At 40.8% G+C, this 17,166-nt stretch overlaps 1 protein-coding gene across 1 annotated transcript; it reads right to left on the reverse strand.

The window, feature by feature from the left end:
* Nucleotides 1-319: 319 nt before the first annotated feature.
* Nucleotides 320-13,808, reverse strand: smarcal1 (SWI/SNF related, matrix associated, actin dependent regulator of chromatin, subfamily a-like 1). The gene is made up of 17 exons (XM_050049291.1): nucleotides 13,007-13,808; nucleotides 12,565-12,916; nucleotides 11,785-11,835; nucleotides 11,429-11,689; nucleotides 11,253-11,303; nucleotides 10,966-11,149; nucleotides 10,565-10,715; nucleotides 9,148-9,309; nucleotides 8,951-9,016; nucleotides 7,767-7,907; nucleotides 5,933-6,151; nucleotides 4,362-4,432; nucleotides 4,027-4,129; nucleotides 3,583-3,765; nucleotides 1,631-1,731; nucleotides 1,329-1,425; nucleotides 320-1,141 (listed from the first exon to the last, which is right to left on the reverse strand). The coding sequence occupies exons 1-17, from the start codon at nucleotides 13,370-13,372 to the stop codon at nucleotides 989-991; spliced, it is 2,712 nt and encodes a 903-aa protein (XP_049905248.1). The 5' UTR covers nucleotides 13,373-13,808; the 3' UTR covers nucleotides 320-988.
* Between the last annotated feature and the right edge of the window lie 3,358 nt (nucleotides 13,809-17,166).

Raw genomic sequence — 17,166 nt, forward strand, 5'->3', positions numbered from 1 at the left:
GCTCTTCCATCAATCTCTTCTAATTTTACTCCCAGTACTGCCATCTTTGCATCTTTAGTGATTTTGTATCAATTCTAATTACTACCATGCTGTGATTAGGCTTCACTGTTTTACCCATTAGCGTCATTTATGACAGGATTGTGTAACAATTGAGGATAACTAATTGTAGATAATCAAAGTGAGTGAAATATCAAGTTGTAAAAACTTGACTACAAAGTGGTGTTATTAGCAGCTTGCCGGTAGATACACTGGGACTGGGGTTTATAATTTAAGCTAAAGTAAATCCACTGTATCACTTTTAGGGGACTTCATTACATCACATCCAGTAACCATGGTAACAATTCAGGTTCCAATTTGAGAGGGAGTCTGAAGGCAACCTTGAGTCAGACATATATTTATTTTCTCTTAATAGCAAAAAATATATAGGCTTTTTAGATTGTTATTTTACATCTTTATTTATCACTGGCATGTTTGTTAAAGGAACAGTGTGTAGGATTTAGTGGCATCTAGCAGTGAGCTTACAGACTGCAGCCAGCTGAGTACCCCTCGCTTACAGTAACGTGAAAATGTGTTTGGGTTTGCTTTACGATTTGTGTTAGTGCTAGTGTAGAAACATAGCGGTGCAACATGGCGGGCTCTGTAAGAGGACCCACTTCCTATGTAGATATGAAGAGCTCATTCTAAGCTAACAAAAGCAAAAAAAATCTAAGTTTGAGGAGATTATGAACTAAAAATAAAAAAAGGAATAAAAAGGTATGAACATTATATTCCATTTCTACCAACAGATCCCCCAAAATCCTACACACTGGACCTTTAATCTTTACGAAACGAAAAAAAGTCTAAAGCAGTCATGATAGGTTTAAAACTAGGAATCTAGACTCCTTTCAATAAACAAACAAACAAACAGGTGATGTTAATCTAGTTCCTCAAAACAAAAGTTTCTGCGTCTTCTGCTAAAATAATCTTTGATTTGTCTTTTGCCGGGGTGTTATCCGACCATGCTGAGGTATTGATCAGTACTGTTATCAGGCGGGGTGTCCTCCCAGTCTTTTGCAGCCTCCAGTAAGATGGCCTCATCCACGTCGTCATCCTCAGTGAACGACCTCTGGAACATCTCCATGATGCTCCTCTGGTTAGGGTCCTGAACAAATCCAAATAATCAGGTCATTACTTAATGTACAGACACCATTTCTGATTTGGCTCTGTAAGCGCCGTTATACTGTGCAGCCTTATGTAAATATGTTTCATCTATGTTAATGTGTGAATGCTATTTAAAAACTGTAAACAGGATTATACATCATTTATTTATATACAGACGCAGAGCTTACCTTGGAGTGGAAGCTGGCGTTCACCGCTTTGTCGGAGAGGTTTGATTCCGACAGGCCCACTTGCTCCAAAACATTCATTTTCTCCTGGATCATTGGCCTGGAGATAAATTATTATAATAGAGCAGATACCATTCAATTCACTGCTTGTCACAATATGCATATCAAACAACCCACATTAACTTGACCCCCCGCTGTTTCAGTTTTGGCTCTTAAGTGGTGGACTGATGAATACAAGAGGAAAAAAAGATTTAAAAACACAGTTTGATTATCAGTGAAATTACTGCCCACTGACTGACACGTACCACAGGTGATCATCAGCAGTTCCCTTGGCAACCAGGTAGTGAATGTTCACATTGCTGGTTTGTCCAATACGGTGCACCCTGTCCTCCGCCTGAATCAGAATCTGCAGAAAAAAAGCATTGTCAAAAAAGAGCATTTGAATTTTCTTGGTGTCACCAATTGTTTCCTGCCTTCCCTCAGCTGCAGTGAAGGTCGACGTGCGCTCTGCTTGAGAAAAAATATCAATAAAATGGTAAGTCATTATTCAGGCTTAAAGCTGCCAACAGTTGAAATTAAAGAACTATTAAGATTCCTCCGGGAACTGAAGCTGTTGTTACTGGCACAGAGCGCGGGTTGAGCATAGCAATCACTTCAAAATGAATCTTTTTTTAGTTGCGGATTTGTCCCCCTTTAATTCCCACTTCAGAATGCCCTATTTGGCTGTACTGTGAATCTTGTCACATCTTTGTCCCTGCAAACATAGCATAAAGAGGGAGTGGGAAATTCCCATAATGCCAGGATAACCTTATAACCAAACGTGAACTAAAAGAGGCAAAAACTGGGCTGGAACCAAAATTGAGTCCAAAATGAAAATACTACAAATAAAAAATGTGTTCCAATGGAGCCATACACATGTCGCATTTTTTGCACCCTCAAATTTATTGTTTTCAATATAGATGCATGGCAGGCGCACTCATACACCGTATGCCATGTGACGAGGAACAGACAGACATCTTTCTCTTCTTCTGTAAATATCAGTCTGTGGTAAATATGGAAAAGCTGATCATTTTACTGCAGGGCTACCCAGAGCTTTACATCTGTCCCAGGGACGATAGGCCTACACACTTAAAAACAGCGTCTGGAAGAAGATCAGCTCTGCACTCAAAATTTCAGGTAAATACTTGGGATGCGCGCGATTAGTCGTCTAAACTATTAAATGTCCGCCCCCTTGCTAGTCGGCACTTGAAAAATTAGTCGGCTAAACAATTTAGTGTTCTATTCACGTACAAGGTCGCTTAACTGTCATGAAGCCGCCTGCCACTAGTGGGTGCTACAGAGCCGTCAGACAGCAGTCCCCCTCCCCACGGTAATGCTTGAGTAGACTGGAGTTTTAAAACAGCATGGTGGGAAAAACCAGCGTGGTTTGGCAGTACTTGGATCTAGAAAATCAATTCAGCAGCAATTTATCTTTTTTGAGATGTTATATTATTTGTTAACTTTAAGTGAGTTGTTGTCAGACAATGTGCAGGGTTTACATTCATACTGTACGGAGCAAAATGCCTCTCATTTCAGCTGAAATTTAAATATAATTAAGATTTTGTTTTATTAACTTTAAAATGAATTGCTATCATTTTTGTCAGATAATCTGCAAGGTTCAATTTGCCCCACATTTCAGAGGCAATTTATTGATTTTAGATGTTATTTTAGTGGTTCACTTTTGACTGAGTTGCCGTCGTGTTCAAATTCATACGGCACGGCGCAAAGCGTCTCGTACTTCAGTGGCATTTAAAATCTGACATGGTTGTTGAAGATTCTGATTAAAGGTTTTCTCTTAATGCACACAATATTTTTGGGGCAATGTTTCAAATACTAAATTTTGACTATTTTGATAGTGTTTTAATTTTTTTCTGTCGACTAGTCTTAATTAAAATTTTCATTAAGTCGACAGGGAAATAAGTCGCCAGGAACATCCCCAGAAAATAGGCTATAATACGGTGCTTGTTAAGGTTGCTTAGCAACCTCAGACACAACCTGCCGTCGCACTCTAGAAAGCTGGCACAAAAAAGGCACAAAAGTAGTGTCCAGCACCTGACCTTGCATTTTCCAGGCGGTTAAAGACACAGCATGTGTACAACCCCTAAATTAGTAGCCACAGGTTACGTATGGGTTCTTAGGGTACTATACCCAAAGTGTTTGGTGCAATTGCAGCTAATGAGCACTCAGTATTTTATTTTAATAACTTTCCATGGCTTACCCCGGGGTTCCAGAAAAGCTCAGCGAAGACCACCAGGTCAGCACTGTGCAGGGTGAGACCCATGTTAGCTGCAGTGATGGACAGTACGGCCACACAGGTCTTGGTCGTGTACTGGAACTTATCACACAGCTGCTGCCGTTCAGCTGAAGGAGTGGACCCGTCAATACGGATGTGACTGACGTTCTGTAGAAGAAATTAAAGGCCAGAATGGTTTAGGGAGCGGACCAATACGACACCAACAAACTCATTTAACAAACCTTGATAAGTCACAGTAGTAGTAAAACTAGGCTCAAATGTGCTGCCTACACTTGTTCCCTGCAGCTACTGATGAAAGTTGACCTAAGAGTTGACTTAACGCCTACGAAAAGAATCAAAATGCACTTCTTTTTTTTTTACATTAAAATTATATTTCTGTGCAGTGTGGTATCTGTATATCTTGCTCACCTTTTTAACCAGTTCAGTTGTAATGTGATCCAGGACTAACTTATGATGGGCAAACACGAGAAACTTCTCCCTCCCACACTCCAGCGTGTCTGTGATGTACTCCCTGGCAATGACAGAAACAACAGAGGTCTCAACTGTTTCAAAGAAAGCAGTGAAATATTCAATCATTCTGTGTATTTATTCAAACTCTCAAAGTTATCTCAAATCCAGTGCAAATGACAATCACAGTGGTCTGACAAAAGATTCTGATTCATTTTACATTTTAATCTCAGCGCTCATCACATCTAAGCTGATGGGACTTACTGATCCCCAACCATTAGAGGGTCTGTGCTTACATAATGGCTTGCAGCTTGGCTTCGGCTGTGTGGTTATAAAAGATGAGGAGGGCTTCCTTCTCTTGTATTTTCTGAAAAAGAGATAAGGAACGGCACCAGATAAGAACTGACAGGAGATACTGATTGATGATTTGATAAGGCTGCCATTACTCTGAGGAGCAGTGTGATAATGAACAATCAAGCTAAGCCATTCAGTTCCATTAGAGTGAATAAATTCTCTTAAAATAAGACTTACTGGAGTATTCTGGGTCAGTTTGAAAGCACTTGTGCGTGCTTGTGGCCTGAGAGGACTCAGACAAGTAACTTTCTTGGACTGAAGGAGTGTTTTTCTAACTGATGTCTTTTTAATCACAGCGACTACATTTCAAGTCGAACATGCTGTATTTCATTTGTCTTTTGGATACATGTAGTCAACATGCTTGGGTATTGAATAATGCAAAAGGTCAGAATATGCTATTTTCAGCTAATTTTTCAACCCCAAAATCAAAAATACATATTTTTCCTCTTTCCTGTAGTACTGTTTATCAGTCTAGATTGTTTTGATTTGAGTTGCGGAGTGTTGGAGATATCAGCCGTAGAGATGCCTGCCTTCTCTCTAATATAATGAAACTAGATGGCACTCAGCTTGTGGTGCTCAAAGTGCCAAAAAATACATTTGAAAAACTCAACAGCAATGTCTCTTTCCAGAAATCATGACACGTTTACTCAAGATAATCCACAGACCTTGTTGTGAACAGTTTCATGTAGGAACTATTTTCTTTCTACCGAACTACACCTGTTAATTTCTCACTGAGCAGAAGGAAGCGTGCATCTACTCATGGATGAGAGGCTTGTGCTCATGATAGCAAGAGATGTAAAGATTAATAGCATCTTCCTTGGCAGTCCTGTAATGTTAGCTACCTCTGTGGTGCTAGTTTGAGCTAGCAGTAGATGCACACTTCCCTCTGTGTGGTGATACAGTTGGTGGGTGTAGCTCAGTAGAAAGAAAATAGTTCCTACATGAAACTGCTCACAACAAGGTCTGTAAATTATCTTGAATAAGTGGGTCATGATTTCTTGAAAGAGACATTGCTGTTGAGTTTTTCAAATGTATTTTTTGGCGCTTTGGGCACCAGAGGTCGAGTACGATCTAGTTCCATTATACTTCAGAGAGGGCAGACATCTCTACGGCTGATATCTCCAACACTCGGCAACTCACACCAAAACAATTTGATGATAAAAATGACTGATAAATAGCGCTACAGGAAAAGGAAGAATATGTGTTTTTGATTTTGGGGTGAACTGTCCCTTTAAAAATAATTTAGTAGTGATGAATTATATCAAAACTTCTTACATTTTTTGTAATTATTGCAACAGAACTCACACTTTTTTTCTTTTACTGTGTTATTTCCTCTAATTTGATTATTCTTGGGGAGGACTGATTTAGTTTTGCGTTAATTCCTAAGATGGGAAGTTTGTAAATCTTACTCCAAGCCTGGTTTCTTGAGGTTTGCAAATACCTGTATACCAAAAACTTCAAATTCTATATCTTTTCTGTTTTTACCGGACCATGAGAAACGTTTGTGACTTACATTGCGGTGCCCATTGGCCAACTGCTTGGCAGCAGCTGACAGAGCAGCTTTAATGCGAGCGTTGACACCATCTATGGTCACTGTGACGACCTTGCGTTGTTTAGAGGGAAGCTGTGAAAGGACGTCGCGCTTGAGACGACGCAACATCAGACACTCCTCCAGCAACAGCTTTAACTCCCCGAGGTTAGATGAGCCGGAGTAATCCCACCCCCAAGTCGCCTAGAGGGGAGGGGAATAGAAAAGGATAGAAGGAGAGGAAAGTAAGAAAAGCATAGTGGACAATGAGGCAAATTTGACACAGAACCCTTCAAAGCAGGTAGCCAGACTCTTGGACTATCTAATGACAACATTCCTCTTTAATCACACACAGGGATTAGTTCGGATGCCAGTCAAGCTGGTGACTAACCAGCAGACTAAAAAGCTCAGAATTCAGTCACAGGAATCAAACTGTGATAGCTCCGGCTGGTCTGAGTCTCTTATCAGGATGCAAAAGCCATTTTATGAGACTTCAATGGTGGAAAAAAGGGAATTTTTGCAGAGCAGAGCAAAATCTCCACAATCTTCAAAATGAGTCATCATGACCAAATTAAGGATGTAATTGGCCTTTAAATCATGTAGCGTGTTCCCTACTTGAACCTATTAGAATTAATTAAGGAGATTAAGTGGCAAGAATAAAGCAACAGAAGGAAAAGAGTGGAGACAAAATTCACAGAAAAGGAATCCGCTGACACCTAAAAAACAGTTTTAATGTATACACTGTTCGCCAACATACACTGGCTGTAAAGTGTCCTCATTTCACCTTTATAACCCTATTGTTCTCAGCAGAGAGCATTAGGAACTGCAGACTGTGAATGTAAGAGAGGCAGATAAACAAATAATTCACTAATCCTACACCTAAAGCCTTCTATGTTCTTTGAGGTGTCCTAAAATTACAGCCAGTTACAGCTCAACAGTATTAAGCATTACACTTTGATAGATAAGGACTCTTCAAGGGATAGTTTAGATTTTTTTTTAAGTGGGGTTGTATGAGGTATTTATCCATAGTCAGTGTATCACCGACAGTAGATGGTGGTTGTTAGCCCCCATTTCGGAGAAACAGGCAGGAGTACTGCCACAGAAGCCAAGCAATATACCGCTGTGGATGGGGGCAGAAGCAAGACGTATTTTAGCCACCTAAAACAATCAATATTATTTTGAGTATACACTATATTTGGAATATTTTCACCTCTTTACCTTGCCGTCAGAAAGCCCTTTCTGACGGGGCACTGAAGATGTCATATATGCTTTTTCAAAGTCAGCCTTCATTTGACAAAAACAGTAATTTTACCTTGCAGAACACGGGAGTTGCTGGTCAACCCCTGCCTCGATCAGTTAGTTTGTGTTGACTTTGGTGTTTTAAGGATTGGTTTGGATTCACCAAAGTCACACAATAACACAAACTAACTAATCAAGGCAGCAGTAGACCAGCAACTCCTGTGTTCTGTAAGATAAAATTACTGTTTTGTCATTGAAGTCTGGCTTGGTAGAGAGCACATATGACATCTTTAGTTCCCCATCAGAAAGAGCTATCTGACAGCGAGGTAAAGCAATGAAAATATTCTAAATATAGAGCACACTTGAACTGATGTGAGTTTTTTTTATGTCGTTAAAATATGTTTTGATGCTGCCCCCCTCCAAAGCAAAACATTGCTTCCGTGGCAGTACTCCTGCCTGCTTCTCCAAACCAGGGGTGTACTGACTGACATCTACTGTATGTAATACTCTGACTACAGATAAGTACCTCATATGACCCCAATTAAAAAAATCCACGCTATCCCTTTAAGGCTTAAGCTACCTGTGTGGCACCGCAGTAGCGTATCCCGAACTCGTGGAAGCGGGGGAAGAGTGTTGGTCTGACAGCCAGAATCTGGGTGTACAGCTCAGAGGGTCTGGACATGGCAGGGGTCCCAGACAGAAGAATCACTCTCTTTGCTGCCTGAGGATGGAAAAAACAACTCTGATCAGAGCACTGCTGAGAGAGTCAAGCTGACAAAGCAAGAAATTAAACCCAACCCTGAGCCAAATGCTGCAATGTTTTGGATTCAGCTGGTTTATGGATCTATGTTAGCAGGCAATATATGCTACATATACAAAACAATAATGTCGCTCTGATATAGTGACACGGGGAAAACTGTGGGTGTTTGGGTGGGCGGTGCGTGTCAAGTGGCGTCCACATGAATGCCAGAACCTCAGGATTCTTAGCAGAACATTGCATCGTAACAAGATGATCAATAGTTTTCCCTTCAACTGTCAGAGGGTTTTAATGTTCTGTCTGATCAATGTATGTTCACATGTTACAGAGAGTTTGGCATATAGCTGAAATAATCACTCTGTTGCTCAGCTGACAGCAGTTGAAACCATGTAACTGTGTAAAAAGTCCATGTGTGATAAATATATTATTATTATCATTTTTAATGTAGTGTTTTTTAATGTTGGTAGTGCAGCGACCATTTAGTTTCCTTTGGGATAGATCTTTCCTATAAATTTTGGTTTAATTGCACACATACTATAACTGCAGGGTCCAGCCTCCGCTGCTTAAGGCTAAAAAAATAATAATTGTCTGATGGAAGACATCCTAAATCTGATTTCCCAAGAAAATCTAATCAATTGTTCGGCTGGCCCAAGGTCCATCTGACAGCCAATCTGGGTCTTGTTCCAAGAGTTTTAATGAATATCTGGATAATTTTACTTGGAAAACCTTGAACCAACTCAAATTTGATTTATGACCTAATGTAAAGGAACCTTTTTCAGTGTTTTCCCCGGCGAAGTTATACCTTAAGACCAAAGAGAATCTCTCCTCCTCTTTGCACAGATTGAACTAGGTATTCTTTGATCTGCTGCTTTGGATATTTTTGAAATATCCTGCTTAGAGACAGTTAGATGTCACAAACAAGTAAAAATATAACGTCTTTAAGGTATGTGACAAAATTAGTAATCCAAATAAAACATTAAATGAAAAGAGGGAAGAAAAACAAGCACCTTCAGCAGAGGCAAAGCCGCTTTACAGCGAGCAGTCTTTATGTTCTTCAGGAAGTGAGACTCATCCTGCACAAAATGACAAAATCATATATTCTACTTACAACATACAGTAACTGCTTTTAAAGGCAAAAAACACAAGTAAAGACATACATTTTGAGACAATTCTAAATACTGCACAGTTCTGTAAAACAGCTCACCATGATGAGGACATTGAAGGGGTTTCCCGACTGCTGCTTGTCCATCCTGCTCAGCAGGTCGTAGCTGATGATGTTGACCAAAGCAGACCGCAGATTGTCTTTGGCCTTCACCACCACGTTGATGCTGTCAGGACTCAGGGAGGGGAGCCAGCGTCTGAAGGCCTACAGGCAGAGATACTTACTCATGTCATAAACACAGAGTGAAACAAAACTCCTCAGAAAAACAGTACTAATTTCCAGGCTGCGCTTTTCCCCCTACCACTGGGAATAAATCAGCCTCTGAAATTTTAAATGAAAATCCCAGTCACATTCACGAATTATTTTGTGACTGACAGCTGGCTTGAATGCGACTAATCACTTATAATTGTGTCTAACTACCATCGCAGTGTCTCCATTTAGAGACAACTGATCATGTAGTTAAGAAAAATGTCCCCTGTGGCCCAAATGTTTCTGACAGTTCACTTACTTGCTCTCTATTCACCTGTCAACCTGGCTTAAACTCACTAAGTTATAGCTCCCATGTTTTGCAGTAGATCTGGCCAAATGCAAAAGACTAACAGTGCAGATAAGAGCCAAGCCAGACAGAGTAAGTGTCCTTTAATGGGCCGACATCCTGTGACTAAACCCTCCTCGACGATTCCAACTCCTGATTGGGGGACTGTGTTTGATCCAAGATATCTATTTAGAGAGCAGACTGTCTTGTCTTGTCAATAGACAGAAGGCCAACGAAGCTCTTCTGAAAATGTGGTGCTATTGCAGCCTGGTAATGCTGCTGCGAGTTAAGCGGAGATTGCTAAAGAACATGAGACATGCTCACAGAGAAAAGGGACACCTGAGATGAAATTAGAACGTATTGAAATTGTAGAAGGAAAACGGGGACAAAGAGGCGCCAACATTTCAACGATGCCAAGTGTGGGGGTGTCTTAATAGTCATCGAAAATAATATGCAAAGTGTAAAAATATATATAGCTCAGCTAAATCAGCAACATCATGTGAAGCAGGTCTTTATGAATAACAGACTTCAACAGAGTAGCCAAATAAACTGAATTAACATCTCGGTTTTAAATTAATGCTTCACAATCCAATCATCGTCTGCAGCCATCAGAATAAGAAACAGAAGCATGAAATTCAATACTGCCATCTCCCTTACTGAAGATAAAGTACCTAACAGAGCACAAGCAGTCCTTGGGGAACAGCATTAACATTCCTCAAATGCAGATGAGCTGTAAGTAGAAACCAGCATTATAATGTGTAAGGCAGAGCTTTTGTCAAAGGAGACCTGAAGAATATCCTTAAGAGGGTGCCTGCTGATTTAATGCAGGCCAATAATGACACCATTAAACGGAAACAAAGTGATAAACTCTAACACCTACGAAGTAATGAGCCATTTTTCTTTGCAGGATGTTTTTTTTTTTACCTCAGCCCAGGTGAATCGCACAGAGGAGGGAGCCACGACCAGCAAGGGCCACTCATTCCTGTAGTAGGCTGCTATACAGATGGCCTGCACTGTCTTTCCCAAGCCCATGTCATCAGCCAGGAGGAGGCGGCCCTGTTTAGACACCGCAAAACTACAGGGACACGAAGAAATGCTAAAATTAAATGCTACAGCAGGACAGCGAGTGGAAGTCACACTGATCCAATCCTATAAAGCAAACTTGAAGTCACAGAGGAATGGCACTGAAATATTGGCTTGCAATGATAAGTATCTCTTCGTTTGCACAAGACTGAGCAAATTATAGATGAATAGCCGTCTGCTGGTATTGAGTTAGTGGCTACACCGTGCAGAACGCGCACTAATGGCTGTCCAAAGGCACCTACTTGACTCCCTCACTCTGAAAGGGCATAAGGCTGCAGGTGAGCGAGGGGTCGATGCTGGAGAGGTCTGCCTCAGGGACGTCTAAAGACCTGGCTTCGGTCCCGTCAAACCTGGCAGAGAAAGCCTGGACCACTGCCCTGGGCAGAGGCTCCACCTCCACTGCTGCTATCCCACTGAGGAGATCCACTGGGTATGGAACACAGCACGGTCAGACAAGATGGCAAATGCAACAGAGACAAACATGACCATAGAGATAAAGCAGCTAAATAAAGCAAATGTTGGTACTCACAGAGTCTCTTGTAATCCACAAGTGAAAAGCTCCACTTTCTGGTTTTCATGTCTGCCGCACAACAAAGATTATAACACAAAATACTGGTTTCAGAAGCCGTAAAATGAAATTTTAACATGACAAAAGACTGTCAAGATGACAGAGGAAGCGTTTTAATTGCATAATTTCACTGTCACCGTAGTTCTTTGTTGGCATCTGCTTGAACGCTGCAATGACATCCACATGGTAACCAATGTCAACTTCAAACTTTGTCGGAGACACCAGGACGCACTGGCCCTTCAGAGTGGCTCCAGGTTTCTGCCAGCCGTTACACAGCTTGAGCAGCGCCCCCAACGCCGCACCGTCACGAGCTCGGCTGGTGGCTGCTGCAACGTCCACTGCCTCCATTCCATCCAGAGGCCTCAGTGACACAGAGGCGATAGCAGCTGTTTCCTCCACTGCAACAAAGAGATATAGACACAGGAGATGCAGCAGCAAGACAAAGAAGACCAATACTCTGCCGTGTCTTTGAATATGTCCCTGATGTTCATACTTAGCTGTTGATAGTCCTCCAGACTGAAGTTCCACATCTTTGTGGCAGGGTCTGAGGCAGAACAGAATACTTTATTATTCTAAGATCTAGCATACAATACCAAAACTATGGCACAAAATAACTACATTAAAAGACATTAGTATTCTTACTTAGAAAACTTATACTGGTTAGGATGAAAGCCATGTGTACTTGGCTTCTTCTACAGAGGAGAGCCCTGAAGCTCTGGCCAGAGGATAGCAGTTGGTTTTATTTTTATAGCGGTGAGTTAAGTCATTCATTATTTGGCCTTGCAGGTTGTCCTGGTTATGTGCACTGATGCACTGGCACTAAGGCTGGGTATTACTTTAAAATTGGAATACCTGCTGCCACAGAACACAATACAGTTAAGTCAGCACTAAAAAGTGATTGCGGTTTAATACACAGACCATGATGTTGCATAACATACACCATCTATTGAGGGCTTGTTTATCGTAGTATGATGAATGTACAAGAAATAAATCAATCATTTTGAGGGTTTTTGTCTTACTGTCTGTCTTTATATTGTCGTTCTGAACGTATGATGCTGCCTAAGTAGTTTTAAATTCCTGTACCACTTCTAAAAACTTACTGACACTTATATGGCTTATTGTTAATTATTAAAATGTTGCTAATCTATTCATGATCCAATATGCATCAGTGTTTCCCACAAGTTCAAAAGTGGAAAGGGGTGTGTGGCTGCAAAAAGCATTGACCAACAAGACGTAGCTGCACAACAGCATAGTTACACTGGTAGATACTTACCGTAGCTCTTTGTGGGGATGGATTTGAAAACAGCAATCAGTTCTGCATGGTAGCCCACTTCGACTCTGAAGCGGCCCTCTGTGTGAGCTACACACTTTCCTCTTACAGAGATGGCAGGCTTTTTTGCAGGTACAGCATTCAGAGTTGATGAGTTGGAGGGAAGCTGTGCCACAGGATTTTGGGCAGGTTTACTAGTTTGCTTGTAAAATGAGCCAAGTGCACCACCTGAGCCGTTGGAGGTGGGGTTAGGTGTGGGATGAGCTGGCTTCACACCAATGCTTCCTCCACTAGACGAGACAGGGCTGATTACATTTTGATTTGCTGCCTGAGGAAGTGGGTCAATAAGCTGTATCTACAAGGAAATACAGACAATGAATTAGGAAACTAGAAGTTATTATTCCTGCAAACAATAACTGACTGAACATCAATGCACAGAACTCACCTGTCTTTTAGGAGCAGAGTTATAAAGAGTATTCTGATTGATTTGGTTGCTAGTGCCAGATAACTGCTGATGTTTGGGGTCCTGATTGTAGTTATTGAGGCTCTGTGAGTCTTTCTTGAAGGGTGGCACAAACCGTTTTGGTGCAGGAGCAGAGCTGAGTGCCTCTCTGTGACGAGTCACAGTAGCAGGATCCGAGGCAAAGCTGTGTTTAGAGGGCTGTACCTGCACTGAAGTGCTGCTAAAGAGCACTGGGGTCTGCTTATTGTTGTTGATGGTCTGTCCGAGTCTCTGGGCTCTTCTCTCCAGAGCCTTCCGTCTGTTTTCTTCAATCTTTCGCTGCTGCTCTGCGGTCAGCTGATTGGACATGATGATGAACTTTGCTGCAGCTTACGCTAACTTCAGAGGCATTCGCAAATTCAGATGATTATAAAACACTCCGAGCTAGCCAAAACATCTAGTTACCCACAAATATATGATCCATGTACACCCACCTGGATTTGCACGAGTACGACCGTTATCTTAAAAGTTTGCGAACTTGTACCGCAGCTAGCTAACCCGGCTAACGGTACCAGCTAACGTTGCTAACGCGGGCAGCAACAGTAAAGCTTAGCAACATTAGCATGCCATTATATCGACAGCAGTGTTACACACAAGTGGGCATTCATGCGTGGGAGAGCAGATGACTAACACCGTGATCTCAGAACAGCAAAGGCTGTAAAGTGTACACGAACGAAGGAAGGAGAAACATCTGAAGCTAACGTTAGTTGACAAGTTGCTACACGGTTCAGGATCTGCCGCGCAGGAAGTGACGTTGAAAAACAAGCAGGCACGTGGAGGTAGCGGTTGCTTATTGTAAAAGCAAGAAGGAAAAAAAAAAAAAAAAGATACACGTTATTAACGATAGAAATGTATGTAATTGCTTTAATTTCAACCTGTTACCGATTTTAATGAGCTCATACAAACACAAAATCCCAAATATATTAAAACAGGTTAGTCATGTCAATGTTAATTTGAGTATAAAAAGAAAACAAATATTCTGTGGGTCCTCAAAATCAGACTCCCATTCACTGCCTTACTTCATACCCTATGACATCACACGTTTGAGACTTCTTTGGTCTCTAGCTTTGGGGGAGAGTAGCCCATCTTCACAGATATTAATTACACTTTCCTAGGCCATGGAAATAACATATTAGAATTCTTAATTTAGGTGGTGGTCCCCTTTAAGTTGTGAGGCAACCTAACTCAGTGGTTCCCAACTGGTGGGTCACGGTCCAAAAGTGGGTCGCGGGTCAACACATTCTCACTCTGACCACATCACATATTGACGTTTGGTTATGGACCTACCACGTCCAGGTATGACGTGCAAGGCATCCTGGGTGCATTGGTTGTTGACTTTCTGTGGCGCTGTGTCAAGTTATGTCTGTTACATGCATTGTTGTCTTTCAAAATACACTTCTGTTTTCACAGGAAGTTTACCGTTTACATAGGCCTACTGTCTCTTTCAACATAAACACACTACATCAGTACAACACTGCAGATGGACTAACGCACGTGGTTGGGTTTCGGCAACAAAAACGTGGTTAGATTTAGGAAAAAAGAACAGGGTTTGTCTTTATAATCTTAGGATACGCGAACGCCACTCTACCGGGTGAAGGTTGGTGTTTGTAGTACCCATCCACCACCACTCCCGGCCGCCCCACTTGGGCCTTTCGCAGCCTTAACTTTCATTCTTGTCCTGCCATGTTTCCCCCTTACGCTGCCAAGCGCTGTTAAACTATAATGGTAACTGGCTGCGTATAATGCCGATGTTGAAGGACGGCTTTTTTCAGTGTCTGACACTTAAAGTCACTGCCCAAGCACCGGATTTTGACGACTTTGGAGTGAGACTGGATTGCACGGGTCCATCCTGAATGGATCCCCAGATGACTTGCAAACTTGTCAAGTTTGTAAAAAACACACTTTGTTTTGAAGTACAGTACAGGGCTTTCATTTTAAAGTGCAATTTCCTGTGGTAGAGTGAGTGACTAACAGACTCCTAACAGAGACAGCAAACTGGCTTGACAACATGGCCAAACACAAGTAGGACTCTGAATGTATTAAACTGGTGCTTGAACTAATGACTAAGACGAAATCTGAACCCTGTGGCTGAACCAGTCGGGAACCACTGACCTAACTGAAGATTACTTGAATATTTCGACTTTGTGCAGGCTGTTACCTCTTTTATACTTCTAGCTGCCACATTACATTTCATAGTAAATGTACTTTTACTCCTCTACATTTATCTGACAGCTGTACAAGTTAAATTGTAGATGAAGAATAACATCTGCAGCATAAACATGATGATGAACCAATACAATGATTAACAGTAAATAAACAGTTATAGCTAGCTGTTTATCAATCAGCTACTACAGGTTATAGATTGATGTATCTGTATTATCAGTCTAATGATGTATATATACATATGATAATAAAAGGGTCCATTTTTCTGCATGACAATTCACTTTGATACTCTAAGTACATTCTGCTGATGTGTGCTTTCTAAGATTTTGAATCAAGGACTTTAATGTGGAGTATTTATACACTGTGGTATTGTTGGTTTTCGTTAAGTAAAGGGGCTGAATAGTTCTTCCATCACTGCCGTTAGCTGATCCAATTGCTATTTAATCAGGCACTTACTTGGCAATTACCTGCCAGAATAGAAAACCAGCAGGAGTGAGAGCATACTAAGTTTAATGTGTCAGTTCACTGTTGGCAATCCATTAAATGCTCACCACATGGCCACTAGCCTGACCGCAGTCTTACATAAATTCAAACACAAAAAAAGCCACAGGTGTGTTCACTCTAATTATTCAGTCAAGACACACAGCTGCCCTGACTGGCTGGTCAATTGTTCTCCCCTGTTTTTCCATCCAGCATCTCTGAATTGTTATTTTTCTCCAATCTGTATTTATCAGATGTCTCCAAAGTGAGTATCACACAACAGTGGAGGAAATGAATAAAGCACATTCACTCAAGTATTTTACTTGTGTGCATTTTTGAGGTACTTGTACTTCACTTGAGTATTTTATACTTCTACTCCACTGCCTTGTACTTCAGGGCATGTATTTGGCACCCTTACTTTTCTCCAGATTCAAATTTTAAACATAGTGTCAGCTTGTATAATGTGATACATTGTAGATTAAGTACTCAACAGTATATTGAATAGCTTTGACTACACTATTTAAACCCTGCTAACATGTTAATTGGTTCATTAATAACACTAATACAATAAAATCATAAAGACTAATGATATAGCACTCTAAAATGGGTCATTTTGCATTTTGAGCACCTACTTTTGATACTTTTCTGTGGAAATATTTCTTTACTTTGATTTTATTTTGAATGCAATGGTTTTACTTAGAGTATTGTTCCATTGGTGTTGCTTTTAGAAGTGTAATAATGAATCTGCTATGAACAGAAAATTATCTGCAACCAATTTAATAATTAATCATTTGTGTTTTTAATGCAGAACTGCCAAAAAATATTTGGTTTCAGCTGAATATTTTCTTATTTTCTGCTCTATTATTATAGTAAACTGAATATATTTGGATTGTGGAGTGTTGGTCAGACAAAACAAGCCATCTGAGTGACCCAACTTGAACTTTTGGGTATGTGCTGGGCATTATTGACCATTTTCTTCCAATTAGAGGCCCAATAATTAATCAGGAAATTGATCAGATTAATCAGTGAAAATAACTGTTAGCTGCAGCCCTGCCACTTTTACTTAAGAGTTTCAATCCCCATCACTTGGTTTGATCTATGTTTTAATTTCATGGTCTTTTTTATATTGACGAAATGTGGTGAAGTGAGTGCCTAATTGGAGTCTAGCCTGCAATTCCTTCTTTTACTCCCTATAAGTCGTGATCGTTTTTTAGGTTTAAGCCACTTTCAGTCTAATTGATATTTGTGTAGAGCAAAATGACACTATTAGCAGAGCTGTTATGAATAATTTGTGTTTGCCATGTGTTGCCTGATAATTGAATTGTTTAATTATTGATAATTAGCGGGTAGGACTTAATTCTCTGCACTCTGTTTGCATGGTGAAAGGTAGTAAACACCCCCTCCTTTGAAAACAAAAATATATTAACGTCACCTTTAAGTTAATGCATTCTTCTATAATG

Source organism: Epinephelus moara, chromosome 7, assembly GCF_006386435.1.
Source record: "Epinephelus moara isolate mb chromosome 7, YSFRI_EMoa_1.0, whole genome shotgun sequence".
Lineage (NCBI taxonomy): Eukaryota > Metazoa > Chordata > Actinopteri > Perciformes > Serranidae > Epinephelus > Epinephelus moara.

What these genes read in the sequence shown, in the direction of transcription:
- smarcal1 (XM_050049291.1), bottom strand. Translation starts at nt 13,372, where the DNA reads ATGTCCAATCAGCTGACCGCAGAGCAGCAGCGAAAGATTGAAGAAAAC. An exon ending in CATCCCCACAAAGAGCTACG is followed by an intron (nt 11,836 to 12,564) that starts GTAAGTATCTAC and finishes GTTCTGCCTCAG; the next exon opens with ACCCTGCCACAAAGATGTGG. An exon ending in TTTCAGAGTGAGGGAGTCAA is followed by an intron (nt 10,716 to 10,965) that starts GTAGGTGCCTTT and finishes GTGTCCCTGTAG; the next exon opens with TTTTGCGGTGTCTAAACAGG.